At 38.8% G+C, this 25,712-nt stretch overlaps 1 protein-coding gene and 1 long non-coding RNA gene across 2 annotated transcripts; one reads left to right on the forward strand and one right to left on the reverse strand.

Annotated features, from left to right (window-relative positions):
* Nucleotides 1–356: 356 nt before the first annotated feature.
* On the reverse strand, nt 357–24,184 carry LOC117436306 (uncharacterized). The gene is made up of 3 exons (XR_004549732.1): nt 23,999–24,184; nt 21,164–21,297; nt 357–383 (listed from the first exon to the last, which is right to left on the reverse strand). It is a non-coding gene; the product is annotated as an uncharacterized lncRNA (long non-coding RNA).
* On the forward strand, nt 620–18,906 carry LOC101874175 (calcium-activated chloride channel regulator 1-like). Its single transcript, XM_005146554.3, has 14 exons — nt 620–778; nt 2,577–2,717; nt 2,943–3,093; nt 3,535–3,643; nt 4,367–4,538; nt 6,842–7,069; nt 8,138–8,362; nt 9,696–9,873; nt 11,544–11,650; nt 12,747–12,971; nt 13,108–13,375; nt 15,921–16,085; nt 16,627–16,845; nt 18,140–18,906. The coding sequence occupies exons 1-14, from the start codon at nt 620–622 to the stop codon at nt 18,562–18,564; spliced, it is 2,772 nt and encodes a 923-aa protein (XP_005146611.2). The 3' UTR covers nt 18,565–18,906.
* Nucleotides 24,185–25,712: the final 1,528 nt, after the last annotated feature.

The raw sequence follows: 25,712 nt of genomic DNA on the forward strand, positions 1-25,712 counted from the left end.
CCAACATATCTGATACAACTGTACTTGCATAGAACATCAGTGTCTTGTTACAGACTGTTGCACCTCTTTTCAGCACAAAGGCAGTGTCAGGAGTGAAAAGAAGGTATGAATCCCTCAGGGAGTGAAAGCTTTGACTTTATGGAAAGTGTATTGTTATCATGGTGGGAGCCCCAGGACACTGACATAGATCAAAGCGGGGACCTGCTCAGGAGTGAAGTTTAAGGCAAAGTGAAACTTGTGCTGGTTAACATATCCTACATATGAGGTGTGCTGTTTGGCTCACTAGCAAACTCACTGATGTAATGCAGGTCCTGTTGTCTGACTTCTGAGATCCACAGCTGGCTGTCATGCTGGTGGCCAAGCAATGGGGGGAAGCAGATGACCTGTGACAACAAGATAAGACACGCTTGGGACTCCATGTAGTCAGATGGGAAGAACGAAACTATCCTAGCTGCTGTAACAAAAAGATAAGATGTGCTTGGGACTCTACATACTCGGATGGGGGAGGTGAACTGTTCTGGGTTATCATAACAAAGTCTTGCGTTACACGCAGTCATATAAATAAGACTGATAAAGCCATCACTTTTCTATCCAAGAATCTCCCAGTCAGAGACAAGTAATGGGGGTGACTCAGAGTGTGATATTTTTGCTATCTTTTCAGCTCTTGCAGGTGATAAAAGGTTCTACAGTATGGCTAAATGAGAATGGCTACGAGGATCTGGTTGTTGCAATTAATCCCCAGGTGCCAGAAGATGCCAACATAATCCTGAACACAATGGTAAGAAAGTCTGCATTTATATGCTTTGTTTCTTGGCATTTGGGACTTGACTTTTCTCCTTGGAAAGTAGCATGAATCAGGTCCAGCTGTCACTCATCTATAGGTTTTTCATGTTGTTTTGACTTAGTCATGGATCAATCCCATAGTTACTAAAATAGTAATTTGTAATTCATCTTGCCATATGTTGTTGCTACTAAGACATTAATTCTCTCAGACAATGCTTTAATATCTGTTGAGAGGCAGAGTGAGATTCTTTTAAGTAGCTTTCCAAATTATGTTTACCTGAAAGAATGTCTTGCTAATGCTTGTTTAATAGCCATTGATTATACTACTGTTCTTTCATTAGGTAATATGTCTTATTATGCTCCTTTAAAAATTGTAAATGAGAGAAAAAAGCAAACAAAACGAGAAAAAAAAAAGGTTTGGTTTAGTGATATTTCTGGGCTTAAGTTTTATTCCAGTTAACATAGCTGCCTCAGTGTATAAATGCCACTGGAATGCTAGCCAGCTCTCAAGGCAAAGACACTGTTTTCCACCAAGTGAAACCATTTTAGAGCAAACTGTCTCAACAGGACACTTCTGACAAATGCCCAAGTTCTGCAGTATTTCTAATGCCTGCTAGACCTGACGTAGGACTGTATCAGTCCCATGTCATCCATAAGATCAAGTACAATGGATACCATCAAATTTTTAACATTTCCAGATTTCTTTTATCTTGTGAGAGGAGGTTTACATGGAGTAAAAGTGGAGGTGATTTCAGTTACTGGCTATCCCTGTTTTTAAGAGTAAGTAGAGTTTAGATCACTCAACTTTCACTAAGGAGAAAACCACTGAGAGTGTGTTTTAAGACAGAAGTGTATGACTGATGGTTACTCTTAGTGTGAGATACCTAGCACATACCAAATTCACATTAGGGCTGACCTTATGAGACTTGCTCTTACACCATTCTTTCAGTTCCCTTGAGCTAGTCAAATTGGTCTGTTCTACCTGAAAAGCATGCAAGGGGTCACATGGGGACAGCTGATGTGTCATGCCCCATTACTTCTTAACTTCTCATGGGTTAGCACTCACTGTCACTCTCAGTCCTGGCAAATTGAATTGCTTAAAGAAATCCCCTTTAGCTGACTTTTATGTACATGTAACATGGACATTTGATTCCAGAGCCTCTTGTCTGAGCTTGTTTCTTAGATGATGAAAAAAAAGCCTGCGAGACAGATTTCAGGTCCCTCCTTCCTGATTGTTTTTTTTTTCCACTGAACACTTGGTTGTTAGTGGAGAGAAAAACAAAGAAAGAGAAAGCTTTTTCTGATGCCTCTACTCCAACAGAAGTGGTGAAAGATCACGAGGAAAGGAAAGTCATGGTGACATATAGTAACTATCATACAAATAAGAAGAAATGAGAAATGGTGAATTTGAGGGGGAAAATATGACATTGGTCAGATAAATGAAAAGCAGGTGCAGTGCTGAATCTTGCCCACATGTGCTGCCAGGCCAGTATAAATTTAAGGCTAAAATCCCTGTATTTAGTAGTTTTCACCTCACATGAAGGCTAGAGTGGGAGTTTTATCACAATCTCTGATTAAGAACAGGATTATAGAACCGCTGAGAAATTCCAAGAATGACAGCTTAGTCCTTGGCTTTTTTGTTTATTCTTTTCTTAGCAAAGATTGTAATACTTTCTTAGTTTTGTGCTATGTACTTCTACTTTTCTGCACTGCTGTTTCTTGATAAGGCTTATTGCACATACAGTCAAATGTTTAATACTAATGTTGATATCTTGTTTTCTTTCATACCCCAGAACATGATTAAAAATGCTTCTAATTACTTGTTTGAAATGACAAAACATCGATTTTTCTTCAAGTCTGTAAAAATTATAATTCCTAAAACATGGAAGAAAACCACCAACTACTCAAGAATAAAAACAGAATCATATGATCAGGTATGATTTAGAGAACTTTTTATGATTAGAACAAGGAAAACCTATGCTGATGAGGCTATATTACAAATCACGGCAAGATGTAGGACTGACTCTGGTAGTTCTTACTCAAAATTGTCGAGTGTGCTTTTAGGGTAAAAAGAATTGCAGGACTGAATTTATTCAACAAGAATAACCCAACTCTTCTCTACACCCATGTCATGTATAACTTTGGTCTTACTTTTTCAGGCAGATGTCATCATAGCAGATTATTATATGAAACATGTAGATGATCCTTATACCTTACTGTATGAAGGATGTAAGATGAAAGGACGGTACATCCATTTCACACCTAACTTCCTGTTAAATGAAAATCTGACTAATGTTTATGGAGAAAAAGGTAATACTATTTAATACTATTTAATTTAATTGCCTGTTTTATTGTTCATGCAAAAAAGGCCAAGATTTTCCTTAGTGAATAATGAATATGGATACTTTAATTTGCTTGTTAAAATGCAAAAACCTCTGAGACATATTTTTCAGAAGTAGTAAATACCTGTGAAATATCTGAAGTTAAATATTCAAACACTGGATCCATAGAATCATAGAATCAACCAGGTTGGAAAAGACCTTTAAGATCATCAAGTCCAACCTTTACCCAGGAGTTGTTCATTCCTTTGAAAACTTTAAATAGTTATTCCTTAATTAGTAAATATTTCTCAATCTTCCTCTATTACCTCCAAGAAGAATTACTTCAATTTGTTAAAAAGTCTAAGGAAAACATTGAGCAGCTTTTAAGCAGTTTTATTTAGAATGCGCATATGCTATTCTATTTCAACAGGTCGAGTATTTGTCCATGAATGGGCTCACTTTCGGTGGGGAGTGTTTGATGAATACAGCAGAGACATGCCTTTTTATGTGTCTGAAAAAGCAACTATTGAAGCAACAAGGTAGTATGTTTTTCCTCTTTTTGCTTTTACATTACTCAAGTTTAAACATTTCAATAACTGTTTCATTACATTTGTCATCTGTGTTGAGTCTGTACTTTGCAGATTGTCCACGACCTGCTCATGTGATTTAAAGATACTTAGCCAGCAACATCTACTGCCTGCTCAGCAGCCCAGAAAACCACAGCTGCATTTGGTGTTGTTTTGTAACAGGTTCAGGAGATGAGGGTGGACAATCTTTTCTCTGTGTGCAACTGCAGACTTCAGCCACTATTTGTTTCGTACCTATTTGACCTGATTTTATCAAAGAGCAGTCATCATCAGCACTGAAATTGCCTACTGAAACCACTGTGATTTTAAACAGTTTCTACAAAAAGGGACAATAACTAAATAAATATAGAGAATTAGTTCAGGCTTGCCTTTTTTCCTAGCTCAGGCATACCAATACAATCTTTTGTACTGCAAGGATGTCTTTTCTGCATAGCCTATGATTATCACAAGAAAGATCACGAAAGACCACAATGGTTTTATGATTTCAACTATTTATAGATTAGTTTGAGGACCCTGCCAGGCACAGAGAAAGCCTACATATGGACTTGTGCAGCACCTAGTGCAGTGGTGTGTCAACAGCAATTTGGCTTTGGGCAGTCAAAATTCAAATAAATAACCAGTTACAGACTATATTATGGGTTCTTAAGCAGCCCTGTTTATGTTCTCTTCCCTTAGCTGTCCAGCTGGTGTGACTGGTATTCCTGTTTTCCAAGACTGCAGAGGAGACATATGTAAGCCAAGAAGCTGTAGATATGATGGCCAGCTATATGAAAAAGGATGTGTATTTATTCCTGATATACGCCAAAATATCTCGTGTTCTATTATGTATATGCAATATGCACGTCCTGTAAGTATTACTATACCCTTCTGGACTTAAGAATTTTGTAACATTTAGGGTCTAACCAGTGATTTCTGCTGGGAAGAATGATCAGTCACGTGCTTCTTTAATTAATTCCAAAGACTATGGAGGATGCTACCAGTTCTATTAAAATCTGCTCAAAATGGAAGACAAAGGAGCTACTAGAAATTATTTGAGAGCTGTTTCGTGTCAATAAGGGAGAGATGTACAGCAGCCTCAGAATCCTTATTTCTTCGTGTTTGGAAAATCAGGTTAACAGGCATAAAAGTGAAGCATAAAAGTGAAGCATTCTTGCCAAATGCCATGTCCATAAGGTAACTGTAGTTTTTGATCACTCCTTATGAAAACTGGCTCCTGAACTGTGTTACCTGGTTAGCTCTATTACACTCCATTGCAGAGCAATCTGGTGTGTCTATCTAGCCTTAACAGGGAAGCAGCAGCCCACTTATCTTGAAAACAGCCAGAATAACCAGGCAATGTTTGAGACAGGAGTTAGCAGGATGGACAGTATCCTTGAAGGCTAGGTTTCTGTGGTATGGTATCAAAATTCCTCCAGCTATCACCTTTATTTCTTTGGCAAGCTCTTTCCAAGAACTTCCTGGGTGTACTGGGCTTGACTGGGATACAATAACTTTCTTCATAATGAATGATATGATGCTGTGTTTTAGATTTTTGACCAAAAGAGTACCAATAGCACACTAATGTTCTAGCTTTAGCTGAACAGCATCAAGGTCTTCTTTTTCTCACTCTGCCTCTACTAATGAATAGTCTGGAGGGTGCACAGTAGGCTGTAAGGGAGAAAACCAGGCAAATGACCCAAACTAACCTCAGAGATATTCTACATCATTTGGAGTCATGCTCAGCAATAAATGGAAAAGAGGGGGCTTTAGGAGGCTTGGCCATATATGCTCTGGAACTTCCTAGGCATTGGTCTACCCATGGGAGGTGTTAAGAGATTGCCTTTGCATCACTTACTTTGTTTCTTTTCTTTCACTTATCCTTCTCTTACTAAATGACTTTTTTCTTGCTTTCTTTTGTTTAATCTTGACAGTAAAGTTTTCTTGCTTTTATTCCTCCTTTGCTCTTCTCCCATCCTACTGGGGCACGGGAGGAAGAGTGGTACTTAACATGTCCTCCATGGTTAACTCATGATAGGTCATGGTCTTCCCTTAGCAGTATGCCATGGACATCCTGAAACATCTAAAACATTAATTTCTGCTTCTCTCAAAATCCTGATTTTGTATCTTTTGCATATGTCCTGGGTTCAGCAGTAGCAGTCATTTTTTCTCCTTCTTGGTAGCTGGTGCAGTGCTGTGTTTTGACTTTCGGGCTGGGAATGGTTGCTGATAGCAAGTATGTTTTGAGTTACTGCTCAAATGTTTGGTTTGTCCAAGGCCTTTTCTGAGCCTCATGCTCTGCCAGGGAGGAGGGGAAGCCGGGAGGAAGGAGAGACAGGACACCTGACCCAGGCTAGCCAAAGAGGTATTCCATACCATAGCACGTCATGCCCAGGATGTAACCGAGAGTTACCCGGAAGGGCTAGAGAGCTCTGGGGGATGGAGGAGGTATCGGTCGGTGCTCGGTCAGGCAGGGTGGGGTGAGTTATGGGTCGGTGGCTGGTGAGGTGTTGTATTCTCTTCACTCATTATTGGCTTTATCATTACTGTTTGTAGTAGCAGTAGTGATTTGTGGTATACCTTAGTTATTAAACTGTTCTTATCTCAACCCGTGGGGGCTACATTCTTTGGATTCTCCTTCCTAACTCTCCAGGAGTTGGGGGAGCGAGGGGGGGAGTGAGTTGACGAGCTGTGCAGTTTGGTTTTAAACCACAACAGCATATTTCCTTATTTGACTCAAGAAAACTTACATGAACCAGTCTAAGAACACCAGCTTAACCCAAGAAGTTGGTTGAATTTTCAGGTTGCTAACTTGAACTGACCTCCATGCTGTTCAGCCACACTATCTATGTTAGCAGGCTTAAATCTAGTAGGACCTCCATGAAGCATTCACTCCAAAGATCTCAGTACTCATAGATAAAATGCTTGCTTTCTACATGTCACAACACACTGGTGCTTATGTAGAATCTGAGGTAAGTTCTTTGCGAGCGCTTTCTTCACTTGCCTCTTCTAAGATCCTAGCTAGCCAGGCACCAGGGCACAGAGTACATTCAATGGAGAAGAACACCTCCATCTGTCCTGTCTCCCACCACAAACTTCATTTTTTCTGAGATATTTTCTTATGCTCATACTGTTGGGATCAGAATTATTATCCGCTTCAATCTGACTTTCTAGGTGGTTGAATTTTGTGATCAAAACACTCACAACAGCAAGGCTCCAAATATGCAGAATAAGATATGCAACCACAAAAGCACGTGGGAGGTAATTATGGAATCTGATGACTTTCGCAACTCGACTGTTCTAAATACTTCTGCACCCTCCTCTGAGACTACATTCAGGCTACTACAAGCCCAAGAAAGAGTAATTTGTTTAGTACTGGATATTTCTGGGAGCATGAGAATGGTAAGAATATGCATTTTATAAGCAATTTTTTAGCAAAAATTCCCAGCAAGATATCACTTGAAAGTATTGAGAGTTGTAGGGCAGACTTTGTCTTTCTTTTGTTGCCAAATATCAATTTTATATCCTTTCCTACCTTTCTTCCAGTCCTAGAATGAAAATGCCCTTGTATTTCTTCCTAGCAGCAATATATCATAGATGGAGTTTCACACTGTATTTTTGTTATGAAAGATTCTAAATTTTAAAGTAAATATGTAGGTCATGATACATTAATAAATTAGATGTTCTTTCCTCATTACAATATTGCTCTTCGGAATCAAGAATGTAAGCTGAAGTAATGTTATGTAATTTTAACATAGCTGGGGGTATTTTTCCCTTTTCTTCCATAAACTTTGCATAGGTTTATTCTTTTACAGCTTCTTGTGGCATGAGATACTGAGCTTGTTTATGGATGCAAGGTTTAGTAAACATCCCTGAATATAGGCTTATTTCCATAAATATCCTCATACTTTTATAAATCTGCATAAATTGGATCATCTTGTAGAAAGATGAAAAAATTATCTGGGTAGGTAAGGCAACTGTCTCATAATTTATTAGTAGACTTCACACCTCAATGATAAATGCTTTAAAAGATAATATTTTTTAGTAATCCCTTCAAATATTTGCATTTAAAATAGCCATAATTTTACTAGAGTATTATTTCTAATTTCAAAATACTTAGTCTCTAGACTAATCTACTGCTCATGCATCATACGTTTTGTCCTTTTGCATTGCCATCATGCTATCAAACCCAATAAAAAGTGACAAAAACCTTGATTAGGAATGAAGTTGTGACATCAGAAGATGAACTTTGCCTGGTTACATCTTTCTTAGAAGCTGCAATTTGCTGTGATTTCACAAGACCAGGACATGGTTTACATCTCCTCTCTTCTCAAACTGAGCATACACGAGTTACATTATGGCAGATAGTTTTTAATTACAACCTGACAACATCAATAAATCCTACATGTTGTTCATAGCCACAACTTTTCAAAGAGACTGCATTCTAAGGATGTTTTTTTTCACATACAGCACAACCGCATGGAAAACCTCCGTACTGCTGCAGAGACGTATCTGCTCCACATTATTGAAACTGGCTCCTGGGTTGCAATTGTCACATTTGACTCTGATGCAACTGAAAGAGCTCATTTGCAACAAATAACTGATGATAAGACACGCCAAAAACTTGTGCAATTTTTGCCTACAATTCCTAGTGGACTGACCAATATCTGTGCAGGGATACATAAAGGACTTAAGGTAAAGTACAATGTGGAAATATCCTTGGGATGTAGGGAAGTGAGGAAGAAGTGAGAAACGTACTTCTACATGGACTTCTGATGCAATGGTAGAGTTAAGAAAGATAAGATGATTCTTGAATCTCTCAGAAGAAAATTTGGTATAGAAATTGGCATTACCATTATATGGTGTTAGGAAGAGTATAGCTAGAAGACAGTCCAGATGTGTCTTAAAGTCCATGCTTTAAAAGGCTGTTGAAAAAGAAGATGAAATTCCAAAATTAACTACAAGAGTGATCTAGATTTGTGAATAATTCCCACAGCTCAGTAGTCATGAATCAAACCCCTAAAACTGTGAAACCACATACATCTCATGAGCTTGGGAGACCAGGAAACAGGGAAGTTCAGGTTAGATATAAGGAAGAAGTTCTTTACTGTGAAGGTAGTGAGGCACTGGAACAGGTTGCCAAAAGAAGTGGCAAATGCTCCATCCCTGGCAGTGTTCAAGGCCAGGCTGGATGGAGTCTTGGGTGACACCATTTAGTGTGAGGTGTCCCTGCCCATGGCAAGGGGTTGGAACTACATGATTTTAAGGTGCTTTCCAACCCAAACCATTATATGAGTCTATGATTATTATTTATTTGTTTGTTATACTTCCTTGGGCTGGCAGTTTGAAGTCCCAGATGTTACCTTATTCAGATGCAAACCTGAAAATAAGGAACAGCATGTAGGAAAAAGAAAGGAAGGGAAGGAGAGAAATTGCACAAAGAAGGATGAGACTTCCAAGGTGGCTGAGAGTCCAGAGCAGGGAGGAGGCTCAAGACAGGGAGACATCAGAATGACGACCGGCAACCAGACAGGGATGGAACAGCCTCCTACCCCTTTATGCCCCACCTTCAGTTACCTCAGAGTCCATCCTTAGACAGAAGTCTGTCCTTCTGTACTCCTGAAATTTTGACTGGAGAATAAAGAGTAGTTCTGGACAGTGGACAGAAGTGTTTAATATGATGCCCTTAAATATCCAGTCCCCGAACTAGCAAAGCATATGCAGGCAAAATGCTTTTGACATCTTAAATTTGGGACAGTTTCCTGCCCCAGAAAAGCATATATTAAATATTCACTATTTATAACTGAACACTTACTAATCTGAGCATTTAAAGCCCGCAATATCAATTGCAATAATTAATATTGTAATAGTTCTAGCATTAAATAAAATCTCAAACACTTCTTAAAGAATGAATTTGTCTTATATTGAAAGTTAACAGCCCAAATGCATACATTGACTGTGTCCTCGGATAAACTAGTATTTAAAAATTATTCTGCTGCTTATATCATGAATTATTTTCTCGATGCAGGTAATTGCAAATAAAATGAATACTACATATGGTTCAGAAATTGTGTTATTGACAGATGGAGAGGACCCAGGGATAGCAGCTTGCTTTAATTTGGTGAAACAAAGTGGGGCTAAAATTCACACCATTGCACTGGGGCCACAGGCAGACAAGAAACTAGAAGAACTTTCAGAACTAACAGGTAAATATTCTACAACACACTCTCGCTCTCTGACATGTTCAAGTATGAAAATGTAAAAGCATGGAAATGCCATCGGTCTGGAATTTTAGATTTAAATGTAGAAATTAAAAACTAATCTAGTTTTAAGGAAATTTTGTTATCATGAGCAGCTTTTTTTAATGCAGGCAAGCAGAACTCTTTAGATCCATAGTTATCCTTTAAAAGCTGTCTTGGTTTAAAACATGACAATACCCTATTACTAAGAAGTTTTCTTATGATATTGTTCTCTAACATGAAAAGAAATGTCTAGAGTTTTATTTCTGGCATTACATGCAATGACTAGAACTTTCTATATGCTTTTATTCGTAAGCATTTTTAGTACACAAAGAATAATGATTTCAGCTGTTGCAGCTGAAGTGCACTGGCTAGGAAATTGTAAGCACAGTGACTACCCTTGTCATTAGCAAACATAGCTGAAGCTACATAATTAGTTTGAAAACAACCATTTAAAAACTGTCCATAGAGGTGTTGCTTCATGCTACTGCACCCGGAAGTGCCAGGGAAGAATGAGAACTTCTTGAGTAGATATAGAAAGCAAGCTGACTCCAGACAAATACACTGAATAAAGATTCTTATTTGAGGGTGCACATGCTGTGCATTTTCAGAGTACAATCCACTTGTTTTACAAATTTAAATAACTTGAAATACCCTTACACACCCTTCAACATTATTAGATCAACATGACAAGGACAATGGTGGAGTACAGATTTTAATTCTGTCCTGGCTTGTATTTTAAGACCAAATTTGTTGTTTAAGCTCTCCGTCTATTAAGAATGATTTTTTGGGGCAGAAAGAACCCAGATAATCCTTCAGCATGTAGTTGTCAACTGGCAGGTCTTCCTGCTTAGAAACAAGAGTCAGTTTTGCAAAGTTACTAAATAGATCTCTCAGGTAAGACCTCCTCCAGCTCCTATTACTCCATGTGTTCTCTCATGGGACACAGCCATACACCTGATGTAACCTGCACACCTTATGTCAGTGTGTGCAAGAGGGACAGGGGTGAGAGGCATTAGGTGGTAGGGAGAGGGATAACTTGTGAGTTAGAGCACAGTGATGGCTCAGTTTATGTCTGACGCGTATGATCCTAGTTTGAGAGAGACTTGTGACAAGTGCATGAAGTGCAGATGGTGAGACATGAGCCTCAGTGGAACAGTATGAAGCCATATTCACAATGAATTCATTAACAGCCCTGCACTAGTATGAGAACTTCCAATGGACTAGGGCTGCTTGAACTCAGACTGCATGCAAAGAGATATAAACTTCATGTTTGGAAATAAAGATGATCTGGATTTTAAGAGTTAAAAACCATGATATGCCACTGTGTTTTTCCTACACAGGTATTTCAGAGCAGAATTTCACTGAAAGGATAATATGTGACTCCAAAAGCACTAGAAGTCTGAAAATACTGTACTTGATGACATGCTGCATCTTTACCAATGAGATAAAATGAAGTGATTGCATGAGCCAGAATTTACTATGACACATGCATTGACACATTAATAAAAATATACATTTTGATTTTGTAACAAATTGGCTGCCTCAGTAGAACATTCAGTACCAGAAGTCACATAAAACTGAGCAATTTTAGAGTCAAAATTAGTATTTCTAATTCTTTTGCTCTTATCTTTCAGGAGGTTTAAAGCTTTGTGCTCTAGATGGAGCTATTCCCAGCAAATTAACTGAAGTATTCAGTGCAATTACCTCAGGAAATGGAGATATTTCTGAACAAGCTATTCAGGTTTGAATTTCAACATTTGTGTTTCCTCTTATGCTTTTAGGTGATCAGTAATAGAATTCATTTAGACACGGATGTGCTCAGTGGCTCAATCTCGGAAAAAAAAAAAGCAAGTCCATTTCTGAGTGATCTCCCACATTTCACTTCAAGGAAATAAATCTATAATTTTAATAACTTCTATAATTCTTGATTTCAAAAATATCAAGAAAATTATTTATCACAGTTGTCAAAGTCCAAGAGACTTTGAGAGAAAAGCAAGTAGAAACCCCACAGGACATTTAGTTCACTCCTATCTGAAACATTACCTTTTAGAGCATTTCAACAGTCTAATTCAAGCAACAAAGATACAACTAAAAATACAACTTCTCTCCTAAGACATATGTATAATTTTAACATATAAACTTTCAGACTTTTAATCTAGAACAACTGATAATTAGAATTTAGCAATGCATTCCTCATTTTGTTAATATTTAATACAGATCTGGACTTATGTATATACCACTCACAGAGATAGCTAGATTATAAGCAGCAGTTAATGTAGGTTAGAAAATTGGATCTGCGATATTTTGAATTGTTTTACTGTCTTTAATTGATTCTTCTGTCCCACTTATACAAGGAAAAAGATCTAAGCTTATGACTGCAGTGGAAATACAGCTTACTGGCACAATGCTTTAGATAGGCAGATAAATAGATACAGAAATGAAGGACTTACTATAACTTATTCTGTTTATTACAATTTTACACTTGAAATCAATGTTACTATGCAAGCAGCCATTTCATAAAGTGAACCTGTGATTTTATTAGTTTTCTTCATTCAACAGCTGGCCAGATAGCTCTTAATTTTCCTGTAGGTAGAGCAGAAATAGAAAGCCTCCCATCTTTTCTATATAACTCTGAGTTAGAAACACTTAAGCAGGGATCTTTTTTCATGGTAGTTTCCAAAAGGCATAAATGCTTTTCAATTCCCTTCTCCAAGACTAATCCATTTTAAGTCAGCAGTGAAAGGATACCATATTGTGCAATGGACAAGGAATCACTCTGAAAATATGTTAAATACTTCTTTACTAAATAGGAACAAGCTTCATTTCTCTATCCACAGCTTGAAAGCAAAGAGCTAGTTGTTCAGCATTCTGCATGGATGAACACTACTGTGCCTGTTGACAAAACTGTGGGAAATGACACTTACTTCAGCATTGCATGGAACCTGTCTCAGCCATTTTTTTTCCTGAGGGACCCTAAAGGAAAAGAATATGGAAGCTCAGACTTTACAGTTGATAATTCAAACACCTACACAGCTAGACTCCACATAAGTGGCACTGCAGAGGTAAAAACTAAACATTTTCTGAATTGACATTCCCTATAGACTAGCATACAGGTTTTCTTTAATTACTTTTTTATTATTGTCCTGTTAGAACATGAAGCTTTTTCTCTAGTTTTTATAGTTTGTATTTTATTTACAGGTGGGTGATTGGCAGTTTTATATTAAAAATGTTCATACAGTGACTCAAGGTATATCAGTAACAGCTACCTCTCGACCAGCACGTTACGATGTTGCTCCTGTGATTGCTGCAGCTCACATGAACAGGGCAAATACAGCATTTAATCCAGTGGTTGTTTATGCAGAGGTTAGCCAAGGGTTTTGGCCTGTTCTTGGTGCAACAGTGACAGCCACTATAGAGAAGGATGATGCTACAGCAGTAACCCTTGAACTTCTTGATAATGGTGCAGGTAAGATTCCATATATAATAGTAAAAACATTAGCAGTTATGCATTTTGGAATCCAAGTCTACAGGTTCCCCTCAGATGTATCACTAAGGACTGAGGCACAGCTATGCCCTATATCAAGAAGAAAAATGAAAAAGGATTCAGAGAATCCTACTGCTTTAGGATGGAAGTAAGCCACAAAACTTGTGGAGGAAAACAGACATGGATCTTTACCTGCAGAATTGCAGAATTGTTCTACTTTCTTTCCTGTGCTATTATTGGGGGTGAATACAGAAGAACTGTGCATGGTAGACAGTATATTGCTCATACATACTTTCTGAAAGTGTACTTCACGTAATTATCTGCCCTCAAGAGGCAAACTAAAATGTAAACAGTTTTGTCAGTCCATCTCATATTCTATAAAGCTGGACTACAGTCTTAAAATTTGTTCACTAAATGTTAGCTTTAGAATTGCAGAATGGTAAGGGTTGGAAGTGACCTTAAAGCTCATCCAGTTCCAACCCCCTGCCACGGGCAGGAGACATCACACACTAGACCAGGTTGCTCCAAGCCCTGTCCAACCCAGCCTTGAGCACTGGCAGGGATGGGGCAGCCATAGCTTCTCTGGGCAACCTATGCCAGAGCCTCAGGACCTTCACAGGGAAGAGCTTCTGCCTTAGATCTAAACTGAACTTAGAACTAACCTGTTCTATCGCTACAGTCCCTGATGGAGAGTCCCTCACCAGCAACCCTGTAGCCCCCTTCAGACATTGGAAGCTGCCCTGAGGTCTCCACACAGCTTCTCTTCTCCAGGCTGAACAGCCTCAATGTTCTCAGCCTGTCTCCATACAGGAAGTGCTCCAGCCCCTGATCATCCTTGTGGCCTCCCCTGGACTTGTTCCAGCAGTTCCATGTCCTTTTTATGTTGAGGACACCAGCACTGCACACAGTGCTGCAAGTGGGATCTCATGAGAACAGAGCAGAGCAGAGGGGCAGGATCACCTCCCTCATGCTCCTGTTGATGCAGCCTAGCACCCGGGGGGGGTTTTGGGCTCAAGCACACACTGAAACAGCTCATGTTCAGTTTCTCATCAAGCAACACCCCGAAGTCCTTCTCCTCAGGCTGCTCTGAATCACTTCTCTGCCCAACTTGTATCTGTGCCTGGGATTGCCCCAATCCAGGCGTAGGACCTTGCAGCTTCATCTCTGTTTTTATATATGCATTATTTATAATTGCATTATTTATTTTATTGCATTTAAATTATTCAATTATTTTCAAGAATACTCTTTCTTAGAACAACAGTAAGACATTCCTGGCATTCAGCATCCCTCAAATCTCTTTTCATCTCTCCTCTTCTTTTCTCTCACCAGTCCTGTAGATCTGTAGCTTTGTAAGTGCAGCAGTAGCCAGCAGTGCCTCCTAATTCTGTCCTTGCTTTCACATATATATATAACTGTTGTGGTTTAAAACCAAGTCCACACAGCTCATTCACTCACTTCCCCCCTTCCTCCCCCAACTCCCGCAGAGTTAGGAAGGAGAATCCAAAGAATGTAGCCCCCACGGGTTGAGATAAGAACAGTTTAATAACTAAGGTATACCACAAATCACTACTGCTACTACTACTACAAAATAATAATGATAAAGCCAATAACAAGTGAAGAGAATACAACACCTCACCAGCCACTGACCCATAACTCACCCCACCCTGCCCAACTGAGCACCGACCGATACCTCCTCCATCCCCCAGAGCTCTCTAGCCCTTCCGGGTAACTCTTGGTTACATCCTGGGTATGACGTGCTATGGTATGGAATACCTCTTTGGCTAGCCTGGGTCAGGTGTCCTGTCTCTCCTTCCTCCCGGCTTCCCCTCCTCCCTGGCAGAGCATGAGCTCAGAAAAGCCCTTGGACAAACCAAACATTTGAGCAGTAACTCAAAACATACTTGCTATCAGCAACCATTCCCAGCCCAAAAATCAAAACACAGCACTGCACCAGCTACCAAGAAGGAGAAAAAATGACTGCTACTGCTGAACCCAGGACAATAACAAAATTTCAGTGTGCTACCCTTTGTTTTTTGAACATCTTCTGTAGTCTGAAACCTGTGAAGTTATTTTTACATTGCTGCCAGGCTTGCAAATTTTAATTGTGAGCTTGGATGCCACCAGTAGATCACCTACTGCAGCCAGTCAGGTACAACTGCAGAAGTACACTTAAAGAGAAGAAATCCTTGATAAATTCCTGGCCAAAGGGGAAATTATGACACTTCTCTAATTTAAAGGTGCTTTATGTAGTAGATGGCTAATAAGTATTAACTTGGTGGTTCCATACAGTAACAAGAGATTTACCTAAAGGTGTTAATGCAAAATGGTTCTTTTAAACAAAATATATATGAAACACAGGCTGTCATAGTGGGGCCATTCCTGTTGTTAAAGATGTACAGATTACAAAACGCTGCCAGGTTTTCTGCATAGTAGTGTTCAGGGTTTATGTTTATCTATGAAGAGCAAAAATAACCTTGTTTACCAGCAGGTATTTTAAGTTAGTAATTCTCAATAATTCTATACCAAGGTGCTGACATGATGAAGAATGATGGAATCTATTCAAGATACTTTACTTCTTTACAAGGCACTGGAAGATACAGTCTAAAAGTGAAGTCCCATGGGAGAAATGCAACCACCAGTCTTAGCCTCAAGCGAAATCAAGCCTTCTATAATTCAGGCTACAGAGAAAATGGTACGGAGAGTTTATGAAACAGACAGTTCTTTGTTTGTATGGAGGGGTGTGTAAAGGTTAGCAAATGAGATCATTTAGATTCACAAAAACGACATCTCATCTTAAAAGGTGTCCCATCTATTATATTAAAAGGTAGCATTTTTACACTTTTACATTGTGAAATTTAGAAAAATCAGGATAAAAATAGTTTAAAACCTCACAAAGTACATTCTATTTAACCAAAACTCTCTTAAGGCCTGCAATATGGGTAAAGATATGGATGAAAATACCTTATTGCAGCCTTGGCTCACCAACATCTGCAACCTGCTTTACTGGTTGCATCATTTCTAATTTTTACACATTTCAGACTTTGTCTGGTTTTGGGGTTTATTTTATGCTGAGAATCGTGACATCACCTTCTTTTCTGCCTTTACTTCACTAACTTTCCACTATATTTGAATAAGCTAAAGAAAATGTATAGGATGAGAAGAGATAATAAAAATGAGAAGAATATGCAATTCAGACTTCTGTCACAATGAAAGTTGAAAAATGTTTTAAACAGGTAAAATTTACTTGACTGCACCAAGACCTGGATTTGTTGATGAAGAAGTCCAGCTGGGAAGTTTCAGCAGAATTTCAACAGGTTCTTTCGTAGTGAGTACAGGAGATCCTGCTCCTATTTATCCACCCTGTAAAATTACAGACCTTCATGCTCGTATAGAAAACAGAACAATAGTGTTGTCTTGGACAGCTCCAGGAGGTGACTTTGACAATGGAAAAGGTGAGTGAGACACTACACTGCTATGAGATGAGATTGATATTTTTATCTGGAAGGACACACCCTCAGAACCAACACTCAGGGGTGAGGGCTACATCTTTCCTGCCTGAAAATGTAACCAAACAGAAACTTACCTTGTTGCATAGTACCTGTTTCAGTTCTCCTTGTTTTTCATGTTAAAAAAAAGCCCTAAACAGCCAACTAGTAAACCAAGAAATATTATAAGCAAATCAAATAAATAAAATTATAGTACAACCACTAGAGATACGTAGATTGTCCATGGCTGTGCATAACACCAACATGGAAGATATAAATCTTTACTCTGTTTTCAAAGATGTAAAAGGACCACAGATATGTAGTAATGTTCTATCTAAAATACCCCTTTTAAGGTTGTTGTACAGGAAAAATGAAAACTAATTCCAGATGAAATGTACAAGCATTTCCTTGCATAAGCCAGAGATTATATGTTAAAATCTACAGTCTACAGTTATGCAGCTTACAGTTTCAGGTGAAAACCTTACATTTATCTAAAATTCTTAATAGCCATACAAGGAAAAAAAAATCATCCCAAAACCCGCAAATCTCAACTTCTTTCATTGTTATTCAGCAACTCTATGTCTAAAACACTTTTAACCTAAAACTATTGCACTATAGTTTAAGATAGCAGGTCTACACCATGTGTGAACACTTCCAGGGATGGTGACTCCACCACTGCCCTGGGTAGCCTGATCCAATGCTGAGCACTCTCTGGGGAAGAAATTGCTCCTAATCTCCAGTCTAAACCTCCCTTGGTGCAGCTTGAGGCCATTTCCTCCTGTCCTATCCCTTGTTCCTTGGGAGAAGAGACTGACCCCACCTCACTACATAGCTTGTGCTAAGAGAGAGAATACAGATCAGATGCAAAGCTTGCCCCTGCTATCTACAAATATACAAATATACTTTAATTGCCATTTCATCTTATGTTTGCACTTGGACAACACAGTTTCTCATTCAGCTACGTTTTGCACAGATCTGCACAAAGCTAGGAGTGTTGGTGAAATCATATCTCTAAGGCACATTCAATTTCATTTTTGAATTGAGAAGGAGTTCCCAGACCCAGCCACGACAGACCTTTGACAATAAGGCTTAGAAGCAAACTTGCCAATCCTCCATGCTGAGTAATAGTCAGTAGTAAAACAGGAATCATTAGCAGATTTTTTTTTACAAAATGGCTCTAGAAGTACTATACTGTCACAGCAAGAAAGGATGTGAAAACATTTATACTTGCTTGCTATTAAAATGCTTTTTTCCCCCCTAGCTGATCACTACATAATAAAAACCAGTGAAAATCTTCTGCACCTAAGGAATAACTTTGATCGTGCTACTTCTGTGAATTGCTCTAATCTCATACCTAAGGAAGCTGGTAGAGAAGAATCATTTGAAATTCAACCAGAAAATAAAACAGAAAATGGCACCAAAATCTACTTTGCTATATGTGCTGTTGATGATACCAACTTGATTTCAGAGGTGTCTAATATAGCTCAAACCACATGGTTCCTTCCTCCAAAAGCATTTGTGCCTTTAAATCATCAAGGCAGCACTAGTGGTGTCAACATTCCAGTAATAGTGGCAGTAGCAGCTCTGTGTGTAGCAGTTGTCTGTACTATCATAAATTCAACTTTGTATGTTTTTAGCAAAAAGAAGGGAAGACTGGAGATTGAAAAAATGCAAAGGCATGTGTAAAATAAAATGAAAAAATAGAAGGAATTTACTGCAATTTTTGCTACACAAGTTTGAAAGTAGGGAAAGAGGTATTTGTGCATTAAAAAAATAAGAGCACTGATTTCCAGCAGATGTATTTTCTTTTCTGATAGGCTTATAGATGTAAATGTTCAAAAGTATCTCATATTCAAGTACCTGTACACTGGTTAAATGTTAAACATGAAAGCATGTACTCAGAAATACAGTAAAGTATAATATGTGTACTCTCATTTGTTTCTAGGTGATAGAAATACTCAACTCTTCTGTTGCAATATTATTCCAATGTAATGTAGTTTTCTTTCTTAAATAAAGAAGGCAAAGGAATATGAGAGTTCCCTTATTCTCCACATAACAATCAAGTAAGGCAAGGCGGTAAAGAGATCAGAAATATCTTTGGTTAGTGCAAAGACTTCCTATATATATTCCACCTGTTTTCAGGTATGTACCTCAAAGCTGTTTATTTTTCAAAAAATATTTTAAAATATGTATCTCCAAGATGATTATTTTATTTTTAATATTGAAGTATGTCTACCTATAAGTGTGTAGAAGAGTTGAGTATATAAATATTTCCAGAACAAGAGTTGCAGATTAAATGCAAATGAGCACATGGAAAATGTTCCTCTGTTCTTCTCTTAATGAACCTTACTATTGGATATGTTTTCAGATCTAAAATTCCATTTCGCCAAACAATAACAAACATTGTAATTTTAGTTCCTATCAAGGCCAGAATAGCTGTCACATTTTAGAGGAGAGAGACGCCTTTGGAGAAGAGTCAGAAATCAAAGTACTATTTGCTGATATCAGTTTCCTCTAACAGATTTTAGGTCACCAAATGTCCATTTATTCAGAAATATTTCCTTTCATTTGCTCCTGATGCATCTTCTTATTCCCTAAAGTATTTCTACTGCATATAAATTTGTAGGACTACATCATACATAGAATCAGAATAAATGCGTTGCAGCAGTGTTCCTGGAACTATTTTCTAGGGTTACATAAAAGTATGACAGATAGGCTATAGCCTATCTCCATCCATTACTCATCCATTACTCTCAAAACTCCCAGTCCTACCTTGCCTAGCGACCAGAACTGCAGTAGTCTATGGTGTGTAGGCAATGACACCTAGTGGGCTCCAACAAAACTTACGGTTTTCCCAAATGCTCTAAAATTCAGTTTAGATCAAAGCATTGCTCTCCGGGATGTTCTGACTTTCATATAAATGTATATTTAAAAGTACAATCAAATATGAATAGTCAAAGACTGAATTTAGCATTTACGGCTGGTTCTTACTATAGGAGTATGAAGATTTATTTTAATTCAGAGCTTCACTTTACTGCACCCTTGCTATGGTAAAATCTCTAAAGGACTCTGTTCAAGTAACACAGGATTCTGCACCTCCCCAAAGTGGGGAAAACACAAACAAAATTTGCTCTTTCATGAAGAGCAAAATGACAGGGTAAGACTGACTGACTTCAATGATTATGTTTACACCAACAGTATGTACGCTCAAAAGCTATGTGGGCTGGGGTCCCAATCACTGACACAACTGCCACATGCCAGTTCAGACTGGCCTGAAAAGATGTGATAGTTAAAGTCAAAACTGTATAAGCTTTGTTCCTCAATATGTTCTTCCCAATGCTCTTAAAATAACCTAAGCTTCCAGCCTCCTATACAGACCTAATGGTGTTCCGTGGAGAAGGTAAGTTTGATTATTCCTATGCCACTTGTAAAGAGAATGTAGTACCATGTGATAAAGTGACTTTCTTGCAGTCATCAGCAGGGAAGTGAAGAGCTGCAAATATACGTCCAGTCACTAAACTGTTATTGCAGAGTAAAAGGAAGAAATCCCAAAACTTTGTTTTTATTTCCCTAGGGGCCAGTTATAGCCTATAGAATTTTCCATATAATCTTCCTCCAAGTATAAGATACAGAGCTTCTTCTAAGACAGACAGCTGGGGTGTGGGACCAAATTATGATCCTGCCTGGGTACCAAACTAACCTGCTGTGGCCCCAGGGAGTATGATACTGAAAGGACAAAGACCACAAAAAGAACACATGATTTACCTAGTCCAGTTCCCTGAAATGTCAAGACTTTTGCCAGCTAACTCTTTTGTCGGTTGCTGCCTGCAGTTGTAGTACATCCTTGTTGAAGTGTTTAGGGGAAGCACAGCAACAGCTGCCATAAGGACCAGTAGAAGAGTGCACTAAGTGAAAGGGAGCATTAATTCTCACTGGGATAGCTGCAGTTTCTGAGCGGAAGCTGCTGTTGAGAACAGCTGCTTTCTGGTTCTGTCAAATCCAGGCTCCAGATTTTTCATGAAAGCCTGATTGTACACAGGCCAGGCAGCTGGCACTACTGCTTTTATAATCTTTGACTGGTTATCATCAAGCTAAGCTCACAGTTGTTAATGTTGGCACAGAAGCTATACACTCACACACAAACAAATGCATTTGCCTATTTTAATAGAACAAGTTTGACTATTAAATAGAGTTATAATTTAATAATTTTCATTTTAAATGACACATTCTTTTTTTATTTTTATATGTCTTTTCACTCCATTAATAAATGTTAAATCAAAGTTACCTTCAGATTTTCATGCACATTTATTTTGAAACTCTGGTTCCAGGATTGCTGCTGTTCTTCAAAGTATTAGTTGGAGTTCTGCAGAGCTGTGACTGGTAATAAACTGCCAGAAGTCTTCCATTTCTGCTGCTTAACTGCATTAAAAGATTACATAAATACATAAAAATTAATAAAACAGTTGTTTTATACCAATATATGCTGAAGCTAGATAATAATGAATGGGGAGTAGTGTAGATACACAGTGACACAAGATGGGACTCATAAAACTCTAGGTATTATAGAACTAAATACGTATGAAACCCAACATAGATACTACATTATTGGGATTAGACATGCTACAAAAATGTGTTTACTTATTTTAATGTGCTTTCACAATGATATAAACTGACTTATGGAGACATTTTGGGGGTTGTTTTTTGCCTTCATTAAATCTTTTACCCCGAAGCTTTTGATTTAAACACTACTTTCTCGTACAGTCAGAAAGCAGTTCTGGGAGTCAGCTTAGAAGCATTTAAGTTACAAGCTATTATTCTCTCTATAAAAGTATTTTATTCATTAAACTATAAAGCTTTACATTAATATAATTTTGTTTAGTTTGTTTGTAAGCATAAGTCTTTAAGGATGTGGTCCAACACTGGTTAGCACCAAGGAAAGAATACTGAAATCCCTCCCAGTGGATACACTAGATATTGGCATGTGGTAGTCAAAGGATTGTTTTAAAATTCAAATAATTTAAAACAATCATACATTCCTTAAAATTAAAGCACACCTTAATGGCAAGGTCAACAAAGATGGATGTTATCTATCAAGCCATTCTGAACCATACTAAACTGTGCCAGGCTTACAATGTTTCTGGAAATTTACCTTAAAAAATGCTCAAGATTCCACACATATTCAATACTCTTGATTATCATAAAGTTTCTCAAGAAAAGTCTAATGACAAGAAATAAAACCTTAAGATGAATTTTTTCATTGATAAGCCTGACACAAAAGCAAAGTTAGCAGAGTTAATAACAGCAACTGTGCTGCAGCATCTAGTCATTCAACCTACAGATCTCAAGCTTCCTACCCTATTTTAACAGTGTATTCCAATGTAATACTTCACTGCAAAGCTTTACAGCTACATGACCAAGACTTAGGTAGACAAATATGATGATCTAGAGAGATACAAAAGGCTAAAACTACAGTGATTCTAACCACTGGTCTTATTTGTCTCCCACTTCAGGGAATTGTAATCAGAAATCTTCGAAGTCCTCACTCAATTACCAAGCTCTTTACATAAATTCTACTTCTGATCATGGACAGGAATGTTTCAGAGTCTGCTTATATCCAACAGCACCATGCTGTAAAAGGTTATTTCTTCTATCTGGATATGTTATAAGCAAGGCTGAAGATCAGGCAGTAGGCAAAGTATGGTGTTCACCATATCTGGTGGTGCACTGGTCACCAACTCTTTTCATAATCATCAGAGATGAGAGGACATGCCATGCTTCAATTTTTTTTTTTCAGCCTGAGACAATTGTGTAGATTCTCTCATGGCTTATACTCCAGCACTTTTACAAATGACTAGCCCTGCTCTCTACCCTACGCTTCTGAAGGAAGTTACTGCTCCTCCAGCACAGGTAGCAGTAGTAAAAATGCTGACTCCTCAGCTGTTTGCAGCTGATTTTATCAGAAGGAGCTACAGGATCTTTGAATATACCTGCAGAGCTCTCTAGGTCAGTATCTAGCTTGTAACTAAGCCCACATGCTAGGTATGTCTCTCTTTACCTGAACCAAGTGTATCACTTTATCCCAAACTCAAAACCCTGACAATGCTTCTGGCTCTGAACAGCAGCTGTAGAAAGGAACCACCATTTCATCCTAGAACCAGGTACTGAAGCTTCCACTAAAGATGGGGCAGACAGCCAGCATGTGGTAATCTCTTCAAATGACTGCAGGAATCTTCAGGGTTCAGCCCTTAACACCTGAATGTCTGTTCCTTCTAGGATGTAAAATTAACAATAGTAATAAAATCTAGTTTCCCCTGAACACTGTGTTATAGGCCTACAGGATGTGGACGAAGAGAATTTCAAGAAAGGGAGTAACTTGGAAGTATTTTAAGAGCAGTGGAATACTGTGGGACTCAAGCATGTAGTTGAAGGTTGTGATCTAACAACAGGATTTATTTTTATGTTATAGGATTAAATAGGGAAAAACGTTCCAAACTGTGAGTTTAGATAAAATTCATAAACATACATTAAAACACATCTTCCTCTTAGATAAATGTAGCAACTATTAGCCTGAAGAGTTGCTTTCTCCCTCTCACTCACATTCTGACTGCTTAAACATTCATGAAAGGAGGAAGGATGTTAAAAGTGAGAACTGAAAAAAAACACATCTGATGCCCCACTTATGCCAAACAGCCCATCTGCTAAAGGCGGAAGTACCATCTACCTCCCACATTTTCCTAAGAAATAGTACTGTTTTGTTTAGGGCTCCTTAGGAAAGCAGCAATTAAAAGTAGGCATTCCAAATCCTACAAGAACATTCTAACCCACGGGAGCTTAAAGGATGGGAGTCTTCTTCTTCTATCCAGGGTATGCTAGAAAGGAGAGGTATCAAGCCATTTTCTGAAGGAAAAAGCAGAGTGTCAAGGCTGTCAGTCAATATAACCCCAGAAAGCAACACATCCCTCTCTCTCAGGTGAGGCTCACATGTCATGGGCAGGAGCAGGGCTCTTCAGGAAAGAACCAGCAGTATTTTGTCTTGGGAAGAGCTAGACTGTGATGGTTGCTGCCAATTCCACCCTTACGATACCCCTCTCCCAAGGCATTACTGGGGTACAGGTCTTACCTGGGGTGGTGCTTCTGCCTCACAGCCAGGCACTGCTGCTCTCAAGTTGTTTGGCATCTTTGTCTTTTTCTGGAACTCCATCAACGGGAACTGCTGATGCTTAGCACCAGTGAAATCTATGAAGTGATCTAATTGCATCTGTGTGTCCACATTTAAAATCTTCGATGTTGCTGTCCCTTCACGTCCTACACTGATATCAGAAGAAATCATAATCAGCTTTTATAGACCATATAGCGCTGAGCATTACAAGAGAGACTCATAAGATTTTTATATACCAGTAAAACTCATTTTAAGCAATGGAAACTTGCTATATAATTTTTACATATAAGCACTTACATCTGCACATAAATAAGACAATAAAACCTAAAAAAGGTAAAACATTCGAGCAAAGCAAACACATACACACAATAGCTTTCAGGCCCTCTCCTTATCAGTACTAAGGGTACAATGGGAACTTTACAGAGCCTGGTTTTGTGTTGGTTTTAATTCCTGGAATCTAACCAGCATGTAAGCAATATTGCTTTGATTGTTACAGTTACTTCCTTTTACTGGAATTCCCTTCTTGTCATAATGCCCTAGGATTTCCTCCGACTTTATCAAATTTAGCCAAACAGTACTTACTATTTGGATTATGAGGTAAACAACTGAATGACCAGGATCATTTTCAAAATGGGAATATATTAGTTCTTTGCCAATGATGTCACATTATAAATGTGGTCTCTAATTGCTAGGCCAGGTGAAAGATCATAGAATAGTAGGCTCATAGAATGGTTTGGGTTGGAAAGGACCTTAAGATCATCCAGTCCCAACCCCTGCCGTGGGCAGGGACACCTCACACTAAACCAAGTCACCCAAGACTTGGCCTGGCCTTGAACACTGCCAGGGATGGAGCATTCACAACTTCCTTGGGCAACCCGTTCCAGTGCCTCAGCACCCTTACAGGGAAGAGCTTCTGCCTTAGATCTAACCTGAACTTCCCCTGTTTCAGTTTGAAGCCATCACCCCTTGTCCTGTCACTACAGTCCCCAGTGAAGAGTCCCTCCCCAGCATCCCTGTAGCCCCCTTCAGATACTGGAAGCTGCTCTGAGGTCTCCACACAGCTTCTATTCTCCAGGCAGGTCCATTCTTTTTTTCTTGGGCATTTGCAAATCATCATGTGAGATGTTAAAATAATGGAAATTATTAATATTAGGGACAATTTTCTTCTTCTAATCTGGTCGTTTGGTGGTATTAAGTTCCTAAACTCAACATATTCTCCCTTTCTGATGCTTTGGTGCTCTATCACAGTTGCATTTATCTAAACTCACATTTATCTAAACAAGCTCTTTTAATAAACACCCTTTTCCTGAACTTAACAACTCTTCCCCAGCTGACATTTTCACGCCTGAACACTGTTCTTCATGAAGACAAGGGTTGACTTAGAAAACTGGACTCAAGAAATGGGGGCTGAGGGTGGGAGGCTGGACCTTGTACCGTCAGAGGACACTTGTCAGACGGTTCCAGCCGCTGGGGGCCACTACCAACCGCATAAGGGGATTCTGCCTTTTCTGCCCGCCCCTCTAGCCGATCTGTACGGTGAAGGCCGCGGCCTGCTCCACAGAGTCCCGCTTCCCCCTCGGCCGGCGGGCGATTCGTAGGCCCTGCACCGCGCCGATAATGGCAACGACTCCCTTCCGCGAAGGCGAGCACAGGACACTAAGGGGCGGTAGCCCCT

Source organism: Melopsittacus undulatus, chromosome 6, assembly GCF_012275295.1.
Source record: "Melopsittacus undulatus isolate bMelUnd1 chromosome 6, bMelUnd1.mat.Z, whole genome shotgun sequence".
NCBI lineage: Eukaryota > Metazoa > Chordata > Aves > Psittaciformes > Psittaculidae > Melopsittacus > Melopsittacus undulatus.

What these genes read in the sequence shown, in the direction of transcription:
- LOC101874175 (XM_005146554.3), top strand. Translation starts at nt 620, where the DNA reads ATGGGGGTGACTCAGAGTGTGATATTTTTGCTATCTTTTCAGCTCTTG. An exon ending in AAACAGAATCATATGATCAG is followed by an intron (nt 2,718 to 2,942) that starts GTATGATTTAGA and finishes TTACTTTTTCAG; the next exon opens with GCAGATGTCATCATAGCAGA. An exon ending in ACTTCTTGATAATGGTGCAG is followed by an intron (nt 13,376 to 15,920) that starts GTAAGATTCCAT and finishes TTCTATACCAAG; the next exon opens with GTGCTGACATGATGAAGAAT.